The sequence below is a fragment of the Hyperolius riggenbachi genome, chromosome 7, assembly GCF_040937935.1.
Source record: "Hyperolius riggenbachi isolate aHypRig1 chromosome 7, aHypRig1.pri, whole genome shotgun sequence".
Taxonomy (NCBI): Eukaryota; Metazoa; Chordata; class Amphibia; order Anura; family Hyperoliidae; genus Hyperolius; species Hyperolius riggenbachi.
In genome coordinates this window covers 90,163,613-90,190,003 of record NC_090652.1, presented here as the reverse complement: position 1 = coordinate 90,190,003, position 26,391 = coordinate 90,163,613, and the positions used below count along the sequence as shown (strand labels likewise).

Genomic DNA, 26,391 nt, shown 5'->3' with positions numbered 1-26,391 from the left:
TGGCCTGGGGACCGCCATCAAGACCAAACTTTTCTCTGGGGACTGGGGGGCCTATGGAAGGTGGGTTCCTGGGGGTGAAGGGGGTGTCAGGTGCAGCGGCAGCCAGGTACAGGTATAGGTATAGTTGCCCCTGTTTAGGGGAGTATAGTTGCCCCGTATAGGGGAGTATAGTTGCCCCTGTATTAGGGGAGTATAGTTGCCCCTGTATTAGGGGAGTATAGTTGCCCCTGTATTGGGGGAGTATAGTTGCCCCTGTATTGGGGGAGTATAGTTGCCCCTGTATTGGGGGAGTATAGTTGCCCCTGTATTGGGGGAGTATAGTTGCCCCTGTATTGGGGGAGTATAGTTGCCCCTGTATAGGTAGTTAATAGTTTATTTGCCCCAGTATAGGGAGTATAGTTGCCCTTAGCTGGCGGCCGCTTCTTCTTTTATATACCCCGGTTGGCCCCTCTCCACCATGCTCCGTCTTCATCTTTCACAGCAGCGCGTCCCACTGCTTCTGTGAAGAGGCAGGAAGCAGGACAGTGGTTCCCCTGGTAACGGTGATATACATCGCCACTACAGGAAGCTGCTCTCCGGCTTCTGCCTCTTCACAGCAGCCGCGGGAGATGGAACTGTGAAAGAAGATGACGGAGCATGGTGGAGAGGGGCCAACCGGGGGATATAAAAGAAGCGCCCGCCAGCTAAGGTAACAGGAGCGGCGGCCGCAGTGGGAGCGAGAGGCCAGACTCGCAGACCGCCAGGAAACGACACATGGATCGGCAGTGGGCCGTGGACCGGGGGTTGGGGATCCCTGTTAAGTACAAGGGTAAATGGAAGTGAATATACTTTGGGTACTTTAAGGAAGTCCGTCATATTACATAAAAGTGCTAAAATTGTACAATCAAGATTTTATCTTCAAAGCCTGGTTGACAGATCCAATTTTGATTGGCCAATCTTACCACCTCCTGCTTAGATGGTGAGGATGCAATAAAATGAAACTTCTAAAGGGGAAGCCTAATGGCTCGATTTCTCCATGGTTTGCTGAGTTTTTTTTTTTTTGTTTTTTTTTTTTTACTGATCAGTTGTTCCATAGCAGGGCACTGTGATGAAAAAGCTTTCAAGTAAAATGCATACAATTTAAACTGACCCATAGTGAAATGTGGTCATTACCTTCACCAAGGCTGCACATCGGTTATCTGTTCAGTTATAACTGACAGCAACTGATTCAGTGTGAAAGGACTCTAAATAGGCTCCTTTTACACTACGTCCTTTGCTTTCAGTTATTTAAAGCTCCATCTACACGGTACAATTTTCCTTCAGATCGACGGATCTATTAGATCATTTCCGAACTGGTCCAATTGGATTCCGATCGATTTTTGGATCCTTATCAATGCAAAATCAATAGTAATTTGGATGTCTACACACGATGCAATTAGTTATCAGATCACTGGTCGAGCTGATGGAAAATTGTACCATGTAGATGGGGCTTTATAACCCGGGCTGTGGAGTCGGTACAAAAATCATTCAACTCCTCAGTTTATGAAACCGCCGACTCCATGCACCCAAAATGGCTCTGACTCCTTAGTCTAAAACTTACCAGGGGTGTGGATTTAGCATAAAAATCATCCGACTCCTCAGTTTATGAAACCTCCGACTCCAGGTACCCAAAATTGCTCTGACTTCGACTCCGACTCCAACTCTGACTCCACAGCCCTGGTTATATCTGAATGGACAACTGATGTGTGCAAGGTAATGTCCATGTTTCCCTATGGCCACTTGCACACTGTATGTTGAAAAACTGAAGCTTTCTCACAATGCACTGCTATGGGACAAATGATCAGTTAACCCATGAACCCATCAAATGAAATTGTTCATGTGAAAGCTGCTGGTGCATTCTAAACCGTTATCCGCATATCTCGTTTGGCTCCCTAGTGCAGCTAAACGAGCGTGTGGCAGGGAGCAGTTATACCATATTTACCTGTTTCGGACAGCTTCTCTTCCTCCACCGACGGCTCTGAACTTCCAACAGGTCTTCTGGGTGCAGATCACATCTTATCACCTGATATGACGATAAAACTGTCAGTATTACAGCACCACCTGGTGGTAGAAGAGGGGAGAGGGAAGAGACTCTTCCATTACCCCACTTCCACCACCCGGTGACGCTGTGGTGGAGGTAGAAGAAGCGCTCCAGCCATCCAGACAGGTAACTATGAAAGCTTCCTCGTGCCCGCACTGCACACTCGGGCACACTTCCCCAGCAGCAGGAAAAGATTGCCTCTGTAGCCAAATAAAGTTTTACTTTATTTGGCTGCTAAAGGGTTAAAGTATACCTTAGGCAAACCTCGGGTGAAAAAGCATATACAGTATCTACCTAAAAAGAGGGAAGCCTCTGGATCCTGTAGAGGCTTTTGCACGCCACCTTCCGGACCTCTGTTGCTTCTTGTGGACCCCACCAAAGAGCTTGTTGGATGGAAGATTCGGGCAGCGCTCCTCTTCAGGCAAGAGTGTAGCTGTACTGTGCCTCCATGGGTATGGCCACACCTGCTCAGTAAGTCAGAGCTGGCTCCATGCTACTGCACGGGCGACTCGCTCTGCTAAAGCACTTAGAAAAGTGATTTTCTAAGGGAAAAGCTCAGAAGAAAAAACTCAATAAATCGCTCATCGCTTGTGATAGCGCTGGCGATTTATGATGTGAACAAAGCCTTAAAGAGACACTGAAGCGAAAAAAAATTATGATTTGTATGTGTAGTACAGCTAAGAAATAAAACATTAAGATCAGATACATCAGTCTAATTGTTTCCAGTACAGGAAGAGTTGAGAAACTCCAGTTGTTATCTCTATGCAAACAAGCCATTAAGCTCTCCGACTAAGTCTTAGTTGTGGAGAGGGCTGTTATCTGACTTTTATTATCTCAACTGCAAGTGAACTGTTTACTTTTTCTCTGCTAGAGGAGAGGTCATTACTTCACAGACTGCTCTGAAAGACTCATTTTGAATGCTGAGTGTTGTGTAATCTGCACATATTATAGAATGATGCAATGTTAGAAAAAACACTATATACCTGAAAATAAAAGTATGAGAATATTTTCTTTGCTGCTAATCTTCTAGTAATTATTCATAGTACACAACCAATTCACTATATCATATTTTTTTTTCCGCTTCAGTGTCTCTTTAACGCTTAATCCTTCAGAGATATCAAGCGTTGCATAATCTTCATTCCTCAATTTATAAGGTGAGCATGCTTCATCCCAACTTAGAAGCCCAAGCTTGAGAGGTCAACTTTATTTTGAGTAGCTGATCAAGGTCAGCTTCCTGCAGAATTTAACAAAGGAATTCACAGCCATCTGATATACAATTTATCTAGTACACTTCTGTTCCACTCCTATCTTGTTAGATTTGTAGCTGAAAAGGGCAGGATCCTCCACTTATGTCTTGCATACCATGTTTTGTATTTGGAATCCATATTTGTATTTTACCTTGTACAGTTCCATTAAAAACTGTGTGTGTAGATAGATGGATGTGTATGTAGGTATTTTAGGGATATTTGTCTCGGTGATCCCCATAAGTAAAACAAGAAGTAACTGAAATATCTTCAACAGGGGCACAAGCATCAGTAAAATTCCATGTTACTCCGTAAATAAACCCTACCCTGAAAGTAAGCCTTAGCTGCAATTCCGAGCATGCTCAAAATATAAGCCCTACCCCGAAAATAAGCCCTAGTGGCAGTTAACATACAGGGGAGGATGAGGCCAAATGGGGAAATGCCTGTGCTGTGCCAATCGGGCATCGGTACTGTCATCCCAGCACACAGCAGTTGTGGGCAAGGGTGACACGCAGGTACCGGATCAGTACCAGTAGCATACCTCCGGATCCAGCAGAAGAAGAGGCGGCACAGTGGGGAAGGGAGGAGGGGACAGCACACGAACAGCACAGTAGTACATGACATCCCCTGAAAGTAAGCCCTAGCACATCTTTTGTAGCAAAAATTAATACAAGACATTGTCTTATTTTAGGGGAAACACGATATTGTCCTTCATGGGATTTTTCCTCAATTCCTGTCGTTAAAACCCCAGAAAGCAACAGGATGTGAACTTAAAGTGTACCGGAGATCAAGGTAATACAAAAATCGATACTTACCCAGGACGTCCTCCCGCCCCATAAACACGTTTTAGTCCCACGGTCTGCCGTTCAGCCGTGATCAGCCCCGGTAACTTGCTCAGTTGCATCCAGTCTGGGTCTTCTGCGCATGCGCGGACCTAGTAGACCCGGACTGACGTCACTGACATCAGGAAGTCCTGGGTAAGTATCGATTTTTGCTATAATTTGACCTGGTTTCTGCTGTGAACTCAGCTAGTAATAACAGCCTAGCAGTGGTTGTAAAATTTCTTTGCTTCTTCCATATTTCATATGTGCCTAGATTAGAGGTTCAGGAGCAGGGGACAGTGGCTTTAATAGCCATACTTAACAGTAGTTATATGGACAATATGTAAATGGCAATGCCATCGTAAAGGGAAACAACTTAAGCATTAGTATTCTTGTGTGCATGATGAGTTTTTTTCTTTATGGCTTTAACCCGTAATTCTTTTGTTTCAGATGATGATGATGTGCATAAATGTGGTCGCTGTCAGACAGAATTCACGAGCTTGGAAGAGTTTGTCCAGCACAAGATACAAAAAGTTTGTCATAAAGTCCTGGAACAAAACCTGGAGCCTTCCCTAGCTCTCCTCAGCCAGGAGGTACAAGCCCGGCCTTTTCACAGCTTGCTTGGTGGCTCATTTTGGAAACTTGATAGCTTTTCAGCTTAATCGCCATTCTTTAGTTACCAATTATTGTGCTTGCTAGAAAGGCAGTTGCTGTCAGGAAAAACTTCTGGCCCGCTTACTAACCTTTGCTAGTATAGTGAATTATATTTGTCTCTTCTGAGATCTACCCATTTCTTGCTTGTGATAATAGGGTTAATTCATCAAACACCAGTAATACTGCGGTGCACACATAGCGCAAGGCAGCAGTATTACCTTCACTTCCGCATGCAGCACCGTAAGTAGCGCAAATCGCAGTGCTAGAGTAATGTGACCGTTGCTACCGTAACCATGTTACTAACGAGCGTTATCGTTAGTAACTTGCATTACCGTAACAACAGTTACTCTACTCTAGTACTGCAAGTTATGCTACTGGCATAACTCGCGTTGAATGCGGAAATGACGGTAATACTTTTGTGCTGTGTGTGTTCAGCAGTATTACTGGCATTAAAGAGAGACTGAAGCCGTTTTAAAAACAGGTTTTTACCTTTTATTCAGCTTAAAGGAGTCATCTGGGCATAAATAGTAAACTGAGTGGTACTTACCGGGGGCTTCCTCCAGCCCCAAGCTCCCAGAACCTCCCTCGCCGCAGCTCTGCCTTCAGCGGTTCGCCGAAGCTCCGACCCGGTCCCCGGCGATGATGTCAGAGCGACCTGGGGTTCTGTGCCTGCGCGGTCCGCTCCGGTCCACATGGCGGTGGTTGACAGAGCCGATCGCGCAGGCGCAGTACAGAGCGACCTCCAGGTCGCTCTGACATCATAGCCGGGGACCAGGTCGGAGCTCCGGCGACCGGCTGAAGGCAGAGCTGCGACGAGGGAGGTCCTGGGAGTAGGCCTGAACGATTTATCGTTTTTGTATCGAAATCGCGATCACGGAAGTGACGATTCCGTGATCGCCAAAGTGTCGATTTTTGCCAATATTTGCTGTACTGCGCCCTCTTGCTGTACAGTAGCAGCAGCGCAGCATGTACAAATGTCTGTGTACAAAAAGCGGCGGCTCTCACTCCCCGCGGCAGCTCAGTATCTCTATACTTCTACGTAGTTAGTGCCACCTTCTTCTCTTCCTCCTCCTGTCATCAGCAGACATAGCAGCGGCAGGCTCTTGCTCTCTGTCACTCCTCCTAGCTTCATCGTCAGCTCAGCTGGGCGGGCGGCAGACTCCGCCCACAGTCTCTCGCTCGCTCCTTCTGTGAAGCTGATATAGGCACTCAAACTATTTGCTACACTGATTGTTTAAAGTAGTGATGGGAATTCCGGCTCTTCTTGGAGAATCGGCTCTTCTGAATCGGCTCCCATTAAAGAGCCGGCTCTTACGGCTCTCAATCGGCTCTTCATTAAATATCACTAGACGCCACTCAGAATCGGAGTAAAAGCCCCGCCCCCGTCTCCATGACAACTCCAGACTGCTTCTCTCGCTCGGGCAATCCCTCCTGCTACTGCTCTGCTCTGCCCCATACACTCCTACAAGCTGCGAGAGGAGGACTACATCTCCCAGCATGCCTCAGCGCCCTTTATTACACAGCAAATCAGAGCTGTGTGGGGTGGCTGAGGCATCGGCTCTTTCAAAACTGAGAGCCGGCTCTTGTCGTTCACAGCAAAGAGCCGGCTCGTTCGCGAACGACCCATCACTAGTTTAAAGGTGTGCAGACCATAGCGAGACAAAAGCTATTGTCTGGGCTGACTTTTCCTCCGCATTACAAAGCAGCTCAGCGTGTAGCAGGGAGCAGAGAAGGTATTCCCTCCCTCCCCCTCCCCTTTTCAGAAGTTGTCAGGAAGCACAGGAGAGAGCACGTGGATCTATCTGCACAGCGTGGGGAGGTGGAGCTGTAGGCAAGACTGAAGTGCGTGACTGTTTGTGTCTTTCAGTCAGTGTGTGTGGATAAGTATGTGTGTGCATTTCAATGTGTGCTGCTGTGTGTGTGTATCAGTGAGTGCTGCAAGATGAAGTGTGTGTGTATCAGTGAGTGCTGCAAGATGAAGTGTGTGTATTAGTTAGTGTGGATAACTGTGTATCAGTGAGTGCTCTGAGATGGAGAATTAAATGTGTGTGTGTGTGTATCAGCGTAACACCCATCCCACCCCCACTGCTTACCTTTACCATACCTACCCCATTCCTAATATTAATTGTCCCCACCGCCTCTGTGACATGACTCATACCCCCCCATAATAAGTGCTGCAAGGGGAAACAAGGGATAGGCGACATGATGATCTCCCCGCCGCCCCTCGTTGACTCTCGCCTTGGTCTGGTTGGTCTAAAGCTTGATTTGAATAAAATTGTGAATCGAATCGAAATCGCAATTTCTGACAGAAATCGTACAATTCAATCTTTTCCTAAAATCGTTCAGGCCTACCTGGGAGCTTGGGGCTGGAGGAAGCCCCCGGTAAGTACCACTCAGTTTACTATTTATGCCCTGATGACTCCTTTAAGCATGTTGGTCCCTGCTAAAACGCTGCTATCCTGCGTCAGAACAAGAGTTTTCTAACCCCCAAATCCCCAGGGCAAAAATCGGAGATCGCTTCCTTGTAGAGGCAGAGCTTTGGGTTGTAGCTCTGCCTTCACTCGCATCAATCCCTGTTGATCGCCGCCTCTCCCCGCCCTTCTGTCTTCTTTCACTGAGAGGGGCGAGTAGAGGCGGAGATCCGCAGGTAGATTGGGCTGTAGCTCTGCCTCCATTTGCGTCAATGCTCTGCCTCCCTGGGCAGCAAAATCCACACCCAGGAAAGTCGTGGATTTTTGCCCTAGGATTTGGGGGGTAAAAAACTCGTTCTGCCGCGAGATATCGATGTTTTAGCAGGGACCAACATGCTTAAGCAAAATAAACGGTAAGAACACGTTTTTGTAACTGGCTTCAGAGTCTCTTTAAAATCCTCTAATGGATTTCTTTACCACAGAATATGGTTATTATTACAATGCTTGTTTTCGGCTAGCCTAAGAAGAGTTTCTTTAAAGGGGCACTACAGCGAAAAACTGTAAAATTTAAAATATGTGCAAACATATACAAATAAGAAGTACATTTTTTCCAGAGTAAAATGAGCCATAAATTACTTTTCTCCTATGTTGCTGTCACTTACAGAAGGCAGTAGAAATCTGACAGAAGTGACAGGTTTTGGACTGGTCCATCTCTTCATAGGGGATTCTCGGCAAGGCTTTTATTCTTTATAAAGATATTCCCGAAAAAGGATTTAAACAATGATGCTGGCCAGCTTCCCTGCTCCCTACACAGTTTTTTGGCAGTTGGACAGAGCAACTGCCATTCACTAAGTGCTTTTGAAAATAAATATATTCCTGAGAATCCCCTATGAAGAGATGGACTAGTCCAAAACCTGCCGCTTCTGTCAGATTTCTACTACCTACTGTAAGTAACAGCAACATAGGAGAAAAGTAATTCATGGCTCATTTTACTCTGGAAAAAATGTACTTCTTATTTGTATATGTTTGCACATATTTTAAATTTTACAGTTTTTCGCTGTAGTGCCCCTTTAAGAAACTATTCAACAAAAAAGCAATCCATGATTGACATATCATGACAAATATGAACACCAATAAGATAAAATAATAATTTATTCAAGGACGTATCCCAAAAGTATAAAAACAAATATACTGCCAAGATGGTACAGGGGTAAAGAAATTCAAGATACAAAAATGTCTATATCTATCTATCTATCTATCTATCTATCTATCTATCTATCTATCTATCTATCTATCTATCTATCTATCAGGCTCAGACAGGTAAGTATGCCCAAATAACCATAATCCATACCATGGTAAAACTGTCACAGTCAATTTGTACAAAATAGATCTCCAATTCCAGTCAATACCATAACTGACAATCTCCTGTGAAATGGATAGACAAAAGACTACACCAAACAATATATTGGCCTCAATTCACTAAGATCATGCTAGAGATAATAAGGCAAGAGAAAACTTACCTCCACACGTGAGAGAGTTATCTTACCTCTTCATTCCTTAAGTTACCTCTCCTGTAGTTAATTTACCTCCTCTGTAGTTAATTTACCTCCTCTGTAGTTAATTTACCTCCTCTGTAGTTAATTTACCTCCTCTGTAGTTAATTTACCTCCTCTGTAGTTAATTTACCTCCTCTGTAGTTAATTTACCTCCTCTGTAGTTAATTTACCTCCTCTGTAGTTAATTTACCTCCTCTGTAGTTAATTTACCTTCTCTGTAGTTAATTTACCTCCTCTGTAGTTAATTTACCTCCTCTGTAGTTAATTTACCTCCTCTGTAGTTAATTTACCTCCTCTGTAGTTAATTTACCTCCTCTGTAGTTAATTTACCTCCTCTGTAGTTAATTTACCTCCTCTGTAGTTAATTTACCTCCTCTGTAGTTAATTTACCTCCTCTGTAGTTAATTTACCTCCTCTGTAGTTAATTTACCTCCTCTGTAGTTAATTTACCTCCTCTGTAGTTAATTTACCTCCTCTGTAGTTAATTTACCTCCTCTGTAGTTAATTTACCTCCTCTGTAGTTATTTTCACATGCAGCTAATTAACAACCTGTCTTTAACTCTGGAGTTATTTTAGGATTGGAGAGTTAATTTAAAGACAGAAGAGTTAACTTAAGGCTTGCCTGAGGTAAAATGTTTCCTGAATACTACATGCCTTATCACCATGGTAACAACTTTAGAAGAGTTATTAAAGACAGGAGATAAGTTTAGTGAATTGAGGCCATTGTCTAGGAAGAAAGAGAGCTGCCTTTCCAACTGTAGTACTGTTACCCCCTGGTCCAAATGGCAGTGTGGACCTCACATGTATCGCACCCTCCTAGGTGCTTCTTCAGAGATTCTTAAAGAAAATCTGTACTAAGAAAAACTGCCCCTTGGGGGGTACTCCGGGAGGGGGAAGCCTCCGGATCCTATCGCGGCTTCCCCCGTCGTCCTGCGTCCCACGGGGGTCCCGCTGTGCCCCTCTGAACGTCGGCGATGTAAATATTTACCTTCCCAGCTCCAGCGCAGTAGCTGCGCTGCACTCCGAAATAGGCGGAAATGCCCAATCTCAGTCCGGCCCGTTCTACTGCGCAGGCGCAAGTCTCCGGCGCCTGCGCAGTAGAATGGACCCCACAGATCGGGTATTTCCGTCTACTTCGGAGCCGAAAGCTGAAACAGCGCCCCCGCTAGAGCCTGGAAAGGTAAATATTGAACAGGCTGACGGCTCTGTCAGGTCGGTTTTGAAGGGCTGCAGCGAGACCCCCGTGGGACAGAGGAGGTTGGGGGAAGCCTCATTAGGACCCGGAGGCTTCCTCCTCCCGAGGCGAGTACCCCCCAGGGGACGTTTTTCTAGTTAGTGTCTCTTTAAGGGGTCCATAAACTCAGCCGATTAGCAGCCAATCGATCGCAAATCGATTGACCAATCGATCGATCTGACATGCTGGAAAATCTAGGTCGATCTGATGAGATTGCTTATCAATTTGCATTAGACCTAATTGAAATCTGATGGCAAAAAAATGCCATTTTCATACTGAAATCTATTGGAATTCTGTTCCTAGTAAAAAATGTTCCTAAACACATCAGATAGATGAGAAAATCTATCTGATGATCTATCTGCTGCTAATCTAATGAGTTTATGGCCATACACCTATAGATTTAAAGCCGATTAGACCATCAGATAGATTTCTGTCAGATGCCTGTCAAGTCAAATCTCACAGGAATCTATCTGATGTGTGCCACACACTAGGAACAGATTTTTAATAGATTTCAGAATGAAATCTATTGGAAATCGATCTAAAGGCATTATTGCACCATTAGATCCAAGTGCAACTCTATGGGCCATTGATCTACTGCCAGCAGCAGATCGACCTAAATTTTCCATCCTGTCAGATCACATCAATCGAAATCGTCCGCAGATCGATAGATTTGATAGAATCGATTTCTGATTGATTCCATAGAATTGATCGATGGCTGAAATTGACCAGTGTATGCATGTACCTTTTACTCTGTTCTGGGACCTCCATGACATTTTAGGGATTTAATAAGAAAAAGAGAGGGTCCCATTGACAGGAAATGAGGCAAAGTAATATAAAAATCCTTAGTAACTCCTCTTCTACAAATTCTTCATTTGTTGCTGTGTCTATCACTCTTGTAGAGATATCCCCATTTCCTGTCTAGACAGGAACTGATGAAAATCTCAAGATGTGGGGACACAAAACAACAGTAAAATCACTTGCCATAATGCATGAAGCAAAAATATTTTTTATACCTGGAATTGGTCTTTAATCACAGCTTCTTACCTGTAGAAAGAAGGGGATTAACTAAGTTGTCTCCTCAGAATCTATGTGACAAGGACTTCCTGTACCGCTGTAGATCATATACTACTAGGCTCTGCCCTGTATTGTGGGGCTGAAGACTGCAATGATTGCCTGTGGGTCAGTTCCCATTTATCCACTCTATTTGTGTCCATTACATTCCTGCTTCATGCTTTTATTCCAGACAACGGATTGCATTGCTAGGAATTGGATTTGGTACCTCTCTGACATAGTGTAGACCTGGCCCTAAAATATGTTTTACTAACTTATTCCGGTTGGCATGTCTCTGGGCACTCTGGGACCAGAGCCTCTCTTTCTATTTTTACACTGTGATTTCTGCAGTGATCGCATGGACAGAAGCCAGGGTAATTGGCTCCTGACTAGCGGACGGAGGACAGCTGTCACTGGGCAGCTGAGCGTAGCAGAAGCAGGAGTGGGAGCGCATGGAACTGGTTTATTGAAATCTAGGCCTTAGCAGAGATGAGGGTCTCTAAACAGGGCATAGATTTCATTAGAGCACATCCAGAACTGGTTAAAAGTAACTCCTGAAGCTTGTAGTCTTCACAAAATAGAATAGACATTAGTAATGTTTACTTTAAAAGTGCCCTTTTTCCTAATTTAGTAATGTGTCTGCAACTGCTGTTTACTGACAGTGTTAGACTATACCATCTAAATTCCCCCCATCTCTGCAAGACCAGCATGGCTCTAAACTACTGTGTGCTCTTCAGAAAAAAACTGTGGTAGCCCTACCACTTCATTGGATGGACTCACCAGCTTTGTCTGTTGTCTGCACCACTGTGTACCTTCTCACCAGTTTGAGCCAGCATAGGGGCCTCTTGGGCTCTTCTGTGACTTGTGTTTTTATCCATCTGCAGTAATTTAGTTGGTGTCAAGTGGTATCTTAACAGGAGGAGAGCTGCAATTTGTAGACTCTTAGGGCCCGTTTCCACTTGTGCGGTGGGAATCGCTGCGGGAAAAATTGGCATGCGGATGCTGTATGCGAATTTTCATGTGAATTCGCAAAGAATTTCGCATGGATGACTATGTATGCGAGTTTAACCATTGCAATGCCTTTGTGCTTTTCCATTGTTTCTATGCGAAATCGTATGCGAATTCGCATGAAAATTTGCATACCAAAACCGCATGCGAATTTCCTATTAAATACATTGTATGCGATTCGCATAGCGGTATGCAAATTCTTATGGCTCTGCCGTGCAGATTTTTTCTGCACAGAAAAACACTCAGAAATCCTGACAAGTGGAAACGGTCCCATCCACTTGTATTGTCCATGCGAATTCACATGCAGGATGCGCATGCGAATTTGCGATAGTGGAAACTGGCCCTTAAGGATGAGCAAGCACAGTTTTGAGCATACGTGTGTGTGAGCAGGGGGCCGAGAGAGTCAACTTGCCTGTCTCGCCTCCGCAAGCCACTGCACAGCATGCTGCCCTCCATCTGCCTGATACTTTGCTTACATCGTGGAAGTTCTGGCTGTGAAGGCGGAAGGGTCAGGAGGATATAGCACAGTGGATAGTAAGTTGACTCTCTCTGCCCATGTAACCTGCTCGCACATATATATGTACAGTATTTCTTCTCGCATGCTTGCTCATCTCTAGTAGACACAAATTTGCATAGGGAACTCCTGGCCCACAGGAAGACGGTGATGGTGGAGAGGTTGTCATAGCACAGATACTCACATCCTTGCTACAACACCCTTATAAGCCAGCAAAGCAAAGTCACACAAGAGATGACACCAATATATAATGTACATGTAGTAAGTGTTGTGCTTTCTGGGGTTCTCTTTTAGTTTGGGAGTAATAAACACTGCAGACTGTCTATCACAGCTCTCCTCTCATAATTCTATGTGACAGCAGGTGGTTCCTTCCATAGAAGATTCTGTGAGCGTTTCCCATGTTATCGTGGAGGAGTCTTCCTTAACAGAGGAGATCTGTGCCATTCCGGACCAAGGTAAGGTTCTGGTTCTTGAAACTTACTGCATCTGCTTTTTACAGATCACCATGCCTCATTCTTTAACCACTTCACCACAGAGGGGTTTTACCCCTTGAACACCAGAGCAATTTTCACCTTTCAGCGCTCCATCCATTCATTCGTCTATAACTTTATTATTACTTATCGCAATGAAATAAACTATATCTTGTTTTTTTCGCCACCAATTAGGCTTTCTTTAGGTGGGACATTATGCCGAGAATTATTTTATTCTTAAAGAAAACCTGTACTGAAAATAAAAGTCAAAATAAGCATACACAAGTCATACTTACCTTCCATGTAGTCTACTCCTCAGTGTCTTTCTCCTGTCCCGCGTCCTATTTGTTCACTATGATCAAAGAAATTTTCTGTCCTCCATTTTGAAAATAGCCATTACCCCATAACCGCTTTCTGGTCAGCACACAGTTAAACTGTAACATCGCCCACTTGAGCCATAGGGAAACATGGACATTACCTGGTACATCCGTTTTCCTCTCAGCTATAACTGACAGCAACTGATATTTTACTGACAGCAACTGATATATTTCAGATCTGACAAAATATTGTCAGAACTGGAAGGGATCATTGTCAGAAGAAAATGGTGAGCTTCTGAGAGGAACTGATGGTAAGGTAACTATGTAATGTTCATTTGAAGTTACCTCATGTGTTTATTTTAAATATTTTTACTCAGTACAGGTTCTCTTTAATGTGTTTTAATGGGAAAATAGGAAAAAATGTTTTCGGCCATTATAGTTTTTAAATAATGCATACTACTGTAATTAAAACCCATTAAATGTATTTGCCCATTTGTCCCGGTTATAAAACCGTTTAAATTATGTCCCTATCACAATGTTTGGCGCCAATATTTTATTTGGAAATAAAGGTGCATTTTTTTCAGTTTTGCGTCCATCCCTAATTACAAGCCAGTAGTTTATAAAGTAACAGGGTTATACCCTCTTGACATAAATATTTAAAAAGTTCAGTCCCTAAGGTAACTATTTTGTTTATTTTTTTATTGTATTTATTTATTTTTTAAATAACAAAAAAAAAATTGGGGAGTGTGGGAGGTAATGAGTTAATTTATTGTGTAATACAATGTATTTGTATGTGTAAAATACTTTAGAGTGTAGTTTACAGTGAGTCTGTTTACATGCGACCTGTAAGCGTCCGGAAGGACGCTTACAGGAAGCAGTAGGAGGCTGGGAGAATCACAATGATCGCGCTGTTTCTAATAGAAGTAGCGGATCATTGCGAGGGCTTAGATCAACGAACGGGAATGGATTTTCCCGTTCATTGATCTCCGGGCAAGCGGGCGGCGGCGTGCACGAGCGGCGGGTGCGCGCGCAGACAGCGGCGGTAGCGCGGAAGGTACGGATTTCTCCGTCCCTGGGGGTTAAAGGATGGAAAAAGGGACGGAGAAGTTCGTACCGCCGGGGGTAAAGTGGTTAAAGGGCCAGTCCACCCAAAGACAACGTTTGACATAAATCCCTTTTTCATTTACAGTACCCATTTTTAACAGGAACCTGAGGTGTGAGACCTATGGAAACTGTCATATGTATTTCCTTTTAAACAGTACCAATTGCGTGGCTATCCTGCAGTTCTGTCTGGTCAGTAGGGTCTAAATCGCACACCTAAAACAAGCATGCAGCTAATCTTGTCAGATTGGTCATAGATATCCGATCTGCATATGCTTGTTCAGGGTTTATGGCTTTAAAGCAAACCCGAGGTGGGTTTGTGACATCAATATTAGGACACACAGGCGCATTATGCACACAATCCCCAGCCTCTGTGTCCTTATAGTGTGCCCCCAGGCTCCCCTCATGCTCTGCTGTCCCCCATTATAAAAACCGCCAGGCTAGTGACACGCAGATTGTCGCTAGTCTGCTGTTTTCCTTCTGGCTGCCACTCCCCCGCTTTCTGTATAGCATGACTCCCCGCCTCTATCCCTTCCCTCCCTACCTCCGTAAGCTTCCTCCAATCGGCTTACAGAGGTGGAAAACCATGCCATACAGGAGGCGGGGGAGTGGCAGCAAGAAGGTAAACGGCAGACTAGCGACAATCTGCGTGTCGCTAGCCTGGCGGTTATTATAATGGGGGACAGCAGAGCACGGGGGGAGCCTGGGGGCACACTGTAAGGACACAGAGGCTGGGCATTGTATGTAGAATGTGCCTCTGTGTCCTAATAATGATGTCACAAACCCACCCCAGGTATTAGTGTTCTCCCCAGGCACTTTTAGCCGGGTGCTCCACCCGGCTAATTTTGGTGAGCACCCGGCTGCCATCGGCTCACCTCCCCATCTTCTTCCTATGCTGTACAGAGTTGAACAGAGAAGCACCACCCCTGCAGTCCCCCGTCACGCCCCACCCGGGTGGAAAAAAAATCTGGGGAGAACACTGTTAATTAGAAGCAGAGGGTCAGCAGGACAGCCAGGCAATGTGCATTATTTAAAAGGAAATAAACACGTCAGCCTTCATATCCTTCTCACCTCTGGTTCCCTTTAAACTTCGCTGTCTTCCTTTTCTTTCCAACAGGACTTCAAATATCTCTGCTGTAATTTGTACAATGTTTTAAAAATTACTTTAATTGGGAGGGATATATGAGACAAAAAATATTTATTTTTTTTGAAAAATTCTGTTAATTAGTAATCCGCTCTCATGACCCACACTGCCAGTTTGTGTTCATCCATTGACCAGCAGTTTACATTCTGTGATAGACTGCTGTCAAAATCCCAAGTTGGCAGTGCTGCTCTGCCTTTTTGAAGGGAAGATGTGGCCAAACTTTAACTCACTGCTACTTGCCATCACTGTCAATTATTATTGTCACACCCCTTTTTTGGTGTGTGTGTGTGTGTTTATATATATATTTTTTTTTTTTGTTAGCGCTACTATCCCTGCAACCTGCCGATTAAAACTGAGGCTTACTTAATTCTGGGTACACACGATGCTATGGCAGTAAATTTCTCAGAAAATTGCAATTATTTCCAACATATCCAATCTGATTTCCAATCGATTTTACGATTGGTTTTCCATAGAAGTGAATGGAAATTTGATTTGCAAATAAGATCAGACATATTGGAAGTAATCAATCTGACAGTAAATCTGTTAGGCTGGGTTCACAGTGGGGCGTTGCGTTTAGGGGACGTTATAGGGCACATAACGTGCCCCTAACGCAACGCCTGGTGCTCTCTGATGTGGACGTCAGAGTGAGCCGCGTTGTGCAGCTCACTCTGGCGTCCGTGATGCGTACTCTTGGACGCATGCGGCATCACGTGGTCCCGTCTGGCCACTCGCCTCACAGAGCGGCGCTCCAGGAAGTAAACACTGCACGTCACTCAGTGCAGTGAATATTAATTAGCCATGTGCCCGGCCGCTCTCCCCTCCTCCCCAACATGACTGAGCATGTGCAAACAGTCTAACGCGACTTAGCCGCCTATAACGCACTGCATGCAGTACTCTGTTGACGTGGAGCATTACAATGTAACGCAACGTGGGCCCCGTGAACAGCCCATTGATTGTTCATTACTGTGTGGTGGGGCTGCGTTACAGGCTGCACCAACGTGCGCCTGTAACGTCCCACTGTGAACCTAGCCTCAGAAAATTGAATTGTGTGTACCTAGCACAAGGGCTCTTTCCCTTCGGACAGAAAGGCCCACAAACAGCAACTGAAGGCCTGGCAGAGCATGGAGGAAACAAAGCATCTGGTGATGTCCATGAGTTCAGGCTGTCATTGCCAGCAAAGGGTTTTCATCCAAGCATTAGAAATGAACATTTTTATTTCTAGTTATTAAATTTGTCCAATTACTTTTGAGCCTCTGAAATGAAGGGATTGTGTTCTAAAAATTCTTTAGTTGCCTCACATTTTTATGCAATCGTTTTGTTCACCCCACTGAATTAAAGCTGAAAGTCTGCACTTCAACTGCATCCGAGTTGATTCATTTACAATTCAATGTGGGAATGTACAGAACTAAATTTAGAAGAAAATTGTCTCTGTCCAAATATTTATGGACCTCACTGTATTTGGTTATTGCCGGTATTTGGGCTTTCAGGATTGACTTGACGCTTTTCTTGCAGTCTCAGAAGAAGTGAATGAGACTGTCCCCAATGAGGTCACGATTGATGGTGAGGAGGAAAGTGACACCCAGGAATTAGAAGACGAGTGGCAGGAGAACTCTGAGGATGTGGAAAGTTCGCAGCAGGATTCCTACATGATGAAAATGGTAGTAGACGATAAAGGCCGCTTTGTGTGCCAGCTGTGCGAGAAAACATTTAAAACTGTAAGTTTGGCATTCAATGGCCTTGCCTATATGGGAGCCGCATTTGTGCATAAGAATGCCATATTTATCTACCTGATATATTCTTCCTAGGCCAACATCCTGAAAGCACACATGCTCATCCACAGCAACAGGAAGGACTTTGTGTGCAAGCTGTGTGGGGACGCCTTCAGGACAAAGGGCTCTTTAATTAGACATAACCGACGCCACACGGGTAAGTCTGAGCCTGGCTTAAAGTTAGTGGTTGCAGTATAATCAGTACTGCAATCGGTGCATGTACCTTGCAATGGAAACGGTTATCAAAATTAGGACACCGTATACGGTTTGATGTTTTTGCTGTAGACTGGCTTTTCTGTCTATGCATGTGTGTTTAAAATGAATGCCAGGCAGAAAGTGAATTGCAGAAATAAAATACAGTTTTGTGATGTCTCATCTACCAGTATACTTTTAATTCTGTCCAACTCATGTAATAGCAAAAAAATAAAGAATGGTCATTTTAACCAGTTTCAGTCCGGGAAATATTGATTATGGGCATATGCTGTATAGCGTGAGCCATCCTAGTAGATCAGTCCCAGAAAATATATTCAACTGCTGTTGCTGTAATACCTGTAAAGCATCCCTATACTCATCCTGCATACTTGCTCTTAAAGTGCACCTGAACTGATGCGACATGAGATAAACGCGTGTGTATATATATGTGTATATATATATATATATATATATATATATATATATATATATATATATATATCTCAAATTAAGTAGTTCATACTCTAGGGTTTATAGGAGCCAACATAGTCTATAGTCCAATAAGGTATCGCTTTATTCTTGCATAATCTTCATTTCTTTCTGGATAGAATGTGGAACAAGTTCAGGTTTAACAAGCATCCAAAAACAGCAACATTTTGTGGCGAGAAGCCGCTTCCTTAGAGTCACGCAATATATATAATCAACTGTGGACCATAAAGCGTGAGACCAGTTCTGTGATAGCAGTCCATGCTGAGTGCGTATACGATGGATAGAGTTTCAGAGGAAGCGGTTTCTGGCTGCGAAACACGTATTGGGCCATTTTGCTGTTTTTGGATGCTCTATTTGTTGAACCTAAATTGGTTGTACATTCTATAATACAGAAGGAATATTATGCAAGAATAAAGTGATACCTTATTGGACAATAGTTTGTGTTGGCTCCTATAAACCTTTAGTGTATGAACTATTTAATTTGTGTTGATATTGTAAGTTTCAGACTTTTATCTTTGGTCTATGAAGATATAGTACTTAGCCCTACATGCCTGTGTCTTTTTTTTTTTTTTTTTTTTTTTTTTTTTTTTTTTTTTTTTTTTTTTTTTTTTTGCAGCTATGTGAACATATACATTTTTTTTTAATAATACTTTGCTGGCTAGGGTTATCTTTTAAGCATACCGGAGTGCAAATTAATATGAGAAGCGGGGGGGGAAGCGGGCATTTATGGCGAGCTGTACTGATGCTCACCGCTCCCCCTGTTCTCCTTTCTGCCCCCTCCACTACCTGTAATTGCCCTCCAGCACCATCTTCCAGTAGGCCTGGTTGGGCATCACTCCGCCTGCGCTGGCCCGTCTGCACGCGTTCTAAAGTATGCAACCTTGTCCGGGCATGCTCTGCGCATGCATCATTGTCACATCATGTGCAGAGCGCTCCCGGCTGCGGTTGCGTACTGTAGTATGTGTGCATTGGGGCCAGTGCAGGAGCAGTGATGGCTTACCGGAAGACTGTGCCGGAGGGCAATTTCAGGTAGCGGAGGGGCAGAAGGGTGAACAGGGGAGCGGTGAGCATCAGGACAGCTGCTTTCCCCAGTTTCTCATCTTCATTTGGGCTCTGGTATCCTTTAAGGGGTTACATTGTAACTCTGAAGTGTGCATAGTAACCATTTCCCTGCAGCTTTGCTTCGGCCTTTCTGTCAAAGGGTGTGTAGCATAGAATTAAAGCTGCGCAATTCTGTTTTTTTTTTTTTTTTTGAGATACAGAATTAAAGCTGCTACTTACAAGTACAGGTAGTCCCCGACGTACGAATGCCCGACTTACGACCGACCAGCCAATATGAACGGCATGGATTTTGTGTTTCCATGGGAACAAGTCAAACATTTTTTTTTTAAATTGGACTTGTAGTTTTTGAGAAAATCGATTTTAAAAAATTCAAAGAAAAAATGGCTTTCAAACTTGTATAAGTAGGTACAGAGGGCAGAAGTGACACAGAGGGGGACACTAGGGACACTGGAGGCACAGGGGACAGAGATGGTCCAATGTTTCGACTTAAGAACAGATTCAGGTTAAGAAGGAACCTACAGTCCCTATCTCGTTCGTTACCCGGGGACTACCTGTAGTCATACAGGCCAAGAACAGTGAAGGCTGCTCTGTAGCTGCAAATTACAATAACAAATGGCTTATTGTGTAATTTATATTGTACCCAAATTTTAGTTTAAAACATGCAAAAGCATTGGTCAGAGGTAACATCGAGGTGTTGTATTTTCTGACAACAGATGAGCGCCCATATGTTTGCACAAAGTGTGGCAAGAGTTTTCGGGAGTCTGGAGCTCTCTCAAGGCACATGAGGTCCCTCACCCCCTGCACTGAGAAGATGATCGTCAATGTGGAGAAAAGCTATATAAACAGCCGGGATGAGAACTCATCAGGTATGCCCTTGGTACAGAGAACCACCATAATATTTGGGTTTTGTTAAAGCAAAGGAATTAAACCCATTTTGTTAGGTACTTGGTAGAAATGTGTACTTTTACTTCCCCTGGAGCCATGTCACATTACTACACCTACAGGCAGTGTACCACACACAGCTCTGTGAAGAGATTTTTGCTGTATATAATAAGGCAAGCTTGTAGGTGAAGGAGGAAGCTTCTAGGTGACTTGATGTGACAGTGAATATGTCAGAGAATCCTTTCTTTCCCTCACACATGGCACTCTCTAAACTGGAGATGACCTAAATGCAAATTGCTTCTGTCAGCTCAAACTGTACTGTGTAGTAGAAGCAATTATGCTCTTCACACAAATGCTATTGTATTCTTCAGACAATCATATGGAGCGGAGACAGGTTTTGATTGCATGTTGTGCCATAAGGCCAATTCAGTTTTAAGTCTGCTCTTGCTGTTGCTAGAGAGAATTCTGGTTCTTTTCTTGGTCAGACCTGAACCTTTTCTTTACAAGCATTGGTGTGTGTGTGTGTGTGTGTGTGTGTGTGTGTGTTCTTTGTCGCCTCACGGTTATTTGTTTTTTTGGTTTTTTTTTTGTACAGATTTTGCATCTACAGATACATCCTCTCAGACTGGGATGAACGAATTAAACGGTTCGCCGGTGATCCGAGTGCTGACAGATGAAAAGGGCAATCTGCTGCATGAAGTCCAGGTACAAGCAGTGACCATAAGCCCCCGGGTGAGTGTAGCTTTCACCACCAGGCTGTGGGGCCCAATGCAGCAGAACACTTTGGATATGCAGCATGGGGGATATAAGAGGGTTGGGAACTGAGGTACTGTATATGTGTGTGTACTGGGGGAAACTGCACTACTGATGGGTTTCTGCAATATAACAGTGAAGAGGGTGCAGAGAATTAAAAGCCTGACTTTTGCAGAACTTGCAATGAGAAATCCCTAACCTATGACCAAGTTATCTGCTCAAGAATAAAGGCCAGTGCACACCAAAAACTGCTAGCATAATTGCAAACGCCTAGCGTTTTTTGAAGCGATTGTAGGCATGTGGCTAGCAATTTTCTGTTTATGATGAGCCATTTTTGGAGTGTTTGGTGTAGCGATTTTATACCTCTTGTACACTTTGACCTGGAAGTAATCAGCTTTTTAATAAAAGACGCTAGAAAATCGCTCTGTTCAGCACTTTTTAGAGCTATTTTCTGCAAAAAATGGCAGTGAGAGCTCAATAGGATGTGCACAGCCAGCGCCGTGCATGCGCTGTGACTTGTGGGAGCATGGCGGAGCAGTATAAGCATGGCGGAGCAGTGAGGGAGCAGGACTTCACATGGCCCCAGGTTAGTGGCAGCACATAGACAGGATCCTTATTGGGGGTCTCCCCTATGTTCACAGTCCATTTCTCCATTCGCCTTTGATCACTTCCATGGGCAGATGGCCCATTTGCCAGGGGTCATATAACAAGGGTTACCACCATGCCATGACTCCCTTCAACTCATAACAGTGCATACAACATGACAAATGTGGCCACAACAACACCTGCTTAGGAGGGTCCTGTATTGGAGGATAAGATGTTTTAGACCTACCTTCAGCTGCAGGAACTTTTTCCCTAGCAGCTGCTCTGATTGTAAAGCAGATGTCATGTGGCTGCTGAAGCCTGCTTTCAGATGGCCCTGGATGACTGGGAGGGGGTGGCACCCTGCCAGCTGTGGAGGCCATAAATGGCCTTGGCCTCGGCCTCCTTTTAAGCCCCATACATGCCCAGGCATTCTTTGTCACCTGATGGATCCCTTGGGCGACTGCCCATTCTGTACAGACATGTCATTAGCCTCCTGGCTATCGAGGCGTCTGTTGCTATCGAGGGGCAGAGGCAGAATGAGCAGTGATCGATGGAGCGGATTGTCACATGCGTGGGAGAGGGTGGTGTTTGGGGATCGCTGGATTGACTCACGATTCTTGGCATTCTTTATTGTCCGTCACTGCCCAGTTCAAACCAGTGTGTATATAGCTTTAGTTCTGAGAAACAATTCCTGATCGAACTCTGAGTTAATGCAGATCTGAATTACAAATACAAATTCTTTAACTGTAGCTTTCAGACAGAGCTTTTATTTGCCAAATTCTTTTGTTTTGTTTTTTTATTTGCAATAAATAAAGCTGACCGCCGTTCGCTTTTCTGCAGACATGTTTTATTTTTATACTACCTGCTGTGGAAAAACGCAAAGGCTTCAATTCACTAAGCTTTACCGCATTCAGTAATGCTGAAAACAGCTGATTTTACCGATCATCTTGCCAAATACCAATTCACTAGACCTACCGGTATTACCGCACTGAAAAATACATTTAGAGACTAGTGAGGTAAATTACCAACTTGTGCGATAAATACCTTAAAGGGACTCAGAGCTTGTACAAATAAAAAGATTTATACATACCTGGGGCTTCCACAAGCGCCATCCGCTCCCGATCGCTCCCCCCACCATCAGTCTTCTGCAGCGCCGGTAACGGGTCCCCGCACTTCTGTCAGTCGCAGCCAGTCTACGCAGGAGAAGTGCGTTCTTTGCGTATCGCTCCTTCAGCTGCTGGAGAGATACGTAGAGGGCGCTCTTCTCTTACGTCAGACTGGCTCCAACTGACAGAAGTGCGGGGACCCGGTACCGGCGCTGCAGAAGACTGATGGCGTGCAGTCTTCATGCAGTGAACTTGACAGATGTAGCAGACGGTCAATAGAGAGCCATACAGCCCTGCTTCTAATCCCATTTGATCCGATGCACTGGTGGGCAGGTTCTCAGAAGGACAGAGCAGGAAAATGTCAGCGGCTGGATAGTGTAATGGTTAAGTGCTCTGCCACAAGTGACCTGGGTTTGAATCTTGGCTCTGCCTGTTCAGTATGCCAGTACCTATTATTATTATTATTATTATTATTATTATTTATTTATATAAGGCCGACATCTTCCGCAGCACTGTACAGAGTATATATAGTCTTGTCACTAACTGTCCCTCAAAGGAGCTCACAATCTAGTCCCTACCATTAGTCATATGTTTATGTATGTATTGTGTAGTGCGTGTATATTTTAGTCTAGGGACAATTTAGGGGGAAGCCAATTAACTTATCTGTATGTTTTTGAGAGGTGGGAGGAAACCAGAGTACCCGGAGGAAACACACACAGACACAGGGAGAACATACAAACTCCTTGCAGATGTTGACCTGGCTGGGATTCAAACCGGGGACCCAGCGATGCAAGGCGAGAGCACTAACCACTATGCCACCGTGCTACCTATTCCAAGACCTTGGGCAAGACTCGCTAACCACTGCTACTGCCTATAGAGCGCATCCTAGAGGCTGCAGCTCTGGCACTTTGAGTCTGCCAGGAGAAAAGCGCAATATAAATGTTCTGTGTCTGTCTAGGAAAAGGAGAGATTTAAAACTGCTTTTCTGTATCCCTTTAGATGTGCATATATATATATATATATATATATATATATATATATATACATATACACACACACACACACACACACACACACACACACACACACACACACACACACACACACACACACACACACACACACACACACACACACACACACACACACACACACACACACACACACACACACACACACACACACACACACACACACACACACACACACACACACACACACACACACACACACACACACACACACACACACACATACACACATATACACACACATATATATATATATATATATACACACATATACACATATATATATACATACATACATACATACATACATACATACATACATACATACCAGCTCCCTCCAGTTAGCATTTACGTATGTCTAAAGGGATGCACAGGACAGAAAAAGCAATGGCGCATGCACACCACTTGTGGGAAGAATCATAGCTTCCTGCCAGACCTGCTACACAGCCGGTGAGATTTACCAAGCAAGGGGCATTTTTCAGTATATTGCCAGCCCTCTACTGCAGGTGAGGAAATCTTGGCGAATTTGGGGAAAAAAAAGCGTAAAATACCAAATGCGTATTTTACTAACCTAATTTTTTTACGGGACTGCCCTTAGTGAATTGAAGCCATACAGCTGTCACATTGCAAATGCAAAGTGTCCAGAAAAGCTTGAGAATTTGCCTTGAACAATGTGAGTTTTTTGACTGAAAAACCATTGCATTTAACTCTATGTATGCCAGGCTTTTGGGATTTGTCCAGCCCTGTTTATATAGTAAGGGGAAAAAATATCCTTGCTGACTTCTAATAGTATCATTTCAATAGACAGATATCATACTGGGCAACATGGAGGAACTGGCATGTCCGCAGTGTGGAGAGATATGCAAGAGTAGCAACTCTCTGAAGATACATCTGAAAGGCCATGAAGGTATAGTATCATCTCTAAACTTGCTTTGTGTATCTCACTCCTTATCTGGGGAAAATCTCCAGAACAGGAAGTACTGGTGCAGGAGGTTCTTGTATGTGTGTCTAATGGCCTGATCTGTAAAACAAGGCTTCAATCCTCAACTGGTAATAGTTTTGGGCAAGGTGACACATTAATCACTACTCGGTGCTTATCAGATTTCTGTAGAAGTCCGCCTGAGGAAGCGGGCGATAGACCCGCAAAACACGTTGCAGATTTTTTTTTGGGGTAAAAGAAATAAATGGTATAATATTTGATACCGTCTTCTGCTATAGTCTGATCCGTTCCGGAATATGGGGGAGAGAGAGACCCTCAACAGCGCAGCTAGACTCAAAGCTCACGCGGGGACGCTCCGTCCTTCCATCTCCACATCCGCCAGTGGTGACGTCACCCTCTGCGTTTCACCGCTCTCCAGGCATGTGTCGGCTTACTTTCTGGGTAAGGGTATACAGAGGGGACAAACTGATTGTGCAGACTGCGCTGAGTATTGATAAATGTGTATACACATTTTATATGCAATAAAACCAAGAATCCGTCTTGTAAGTGCATTCTTATGCGCAGCGTTATCAATACTCAGCGCAGTCTGCACAATCAGTTTGTCCCCTCTGTATACCCTTACCCAGGAAGTAAGCCGACACATGCCTGGAGAGCGGTGAAACGCAAAGGGTGACGTCACCACTGGCGGATGTGGAGAGGGAAGGACGGAGCGTCCCCGCGTGAGCTTTGAGTCTAGCTGCGCTGTTGAGGGTCTCTCTCTCCCCCATATTCCGGAACGGATCAGACTATAGCAGAAGACGGCACCATCCACGGTTGGGGTATTGTTTTTATCCTGCTAAGAGGTACTGTTACGAGTATTTCATGCGAGACGGACATTCCACTGCAATCAAAGGGAGACGTAGTCGTCCCCACAGTGTGTTTTTCCGTATTTGATGCTCATGATACTTGGCTTAACAGCCATAGTGACTGTCCATACTCGCATCTTTTTGGTCCAGTATTTGAGCGCCAGGTGCTCCCATTTCCTTTTTTTGGGGTTGAGGACTGACCCTGAGTACACCTAGGCTGCTCATTCCACCAGTGCGCTACTGTTTGTCCCCCCTTTTCATTGCATAATATTTGATACGCTTCTGTTGTCATTTGCAAATTTCCAAAAAATGAGGGGAGGCTGGCAAAGTTGAGAGTCCACAGACTAGTTTATGGGGGCTCAGAAGGAGCCCTACATATGGTTACCTCTTATATTTATGTGTAGCTCAGGTAGCCTATAAATCTAGAAATGACTGAGGAGTAATGCTGAGCTGTTACTGCTTCCCTGTCTAGGTTGTAAGTTGTACCGATGTGATGAGTGTGGCCGGGAGTTCTTGAAGGCTCACCTGCTCAGGAAGCACCAGGAATCCCATGGGGATAACCGTAAATATAAGTGTGGGGAGTGCGGGAAGTTGTACAAGACTGTGGCTCACGTGAAAGGTCACATGAGAGTGCATTCTGATGACAGGCCGTACCCCTGCGCCAAGTGTGGCAAGAGGTACAAAACAAAGGTGAGTGCGGGGATGGCTTAGGTATTGGTGACTACAAATGATGGGGCTCCTTATGCACAGTTTCCAAAATAAAAAATGCCTACCCTTCTCTTCCCCAATGAAAATGATTGCATATGTTAAAGAGAGTCCTCTTCAGCATCAATGCCATAGCTGAAACGCCACATCCCCACGGCTGAACGCTCAATTAATACCCCTGAAATCCCCGGGGGAAAATTTCAGGGCTCCTTGCTGGAAGATGCAGAGCTTTGCGCAGTAGCTCTGCCTCTACTTGCGTCAGTCTGCGCGGATCTCCTCCTCCTCCCGCCCCTCTCAGTCTTCTTTCACTGAGAGGGGCAGGGAGAGGAGGAGATCGACTGGAGGCAGAGCTACAGCGCAAGGCTCTGCCTCCCCCAGGCAGCAAAATCCATGACCTGGAAAGTCGTGGAATTTTGCCCCAGGATTTCGGGGGTATTAATTTAGCATTT

The 26,391-nt window shown here is 44.5% G+C and overlaps 1 protein-coding gene across 3 annotated transcripts in view; it reads left to right on the top strand.

The window, feature by feature from the left end:
- The window catches only part of E4F1 (E4F transcription factor 1), a 49,539-nt gene that overhangs the window by 4,180 nt on the left and 18,968 nt on the right, over positions 1-26,391 (top strand). Inside the window, exons 2-9 of one of the 3 annotated variants that reach the window (XM_068244305.1) lie at positions 4,575-4,717; positions 12,913-13,006; positions 17,096-17,298; positions 17,389-17,509; positions 19,809-19,961; positions 20,573-20,709; positions 24,257-24,359; positions 25,710-25,927. In XM_068244305.1, coding sequence (XP_068100406.1) covers positions 4,575-4,717; positions 12,913-13,006; positions 17,096-17,298; positions 17,389-17,509; positions 19,809-19,961; positions 20,573-20,709; positions 24,257-24,359; positions 25,710-25,927 — 1,172 coding nt within the window. Of the gene's footprint in view, positions 1-4,574; positions 4,718-12,909; positions 13,007-17,095; positions 17,299-17,388; positions 17,510-19,808; positions 19,962-20,572; positions 20,710-24,256; positions 24,360-25,709; positions 25,928-26,391 lie in introns of all 3 variants that reach the window. The other 2 variants (XM_068244306.1, XM_068244304.1) reach the window with 2 other exon arrangements.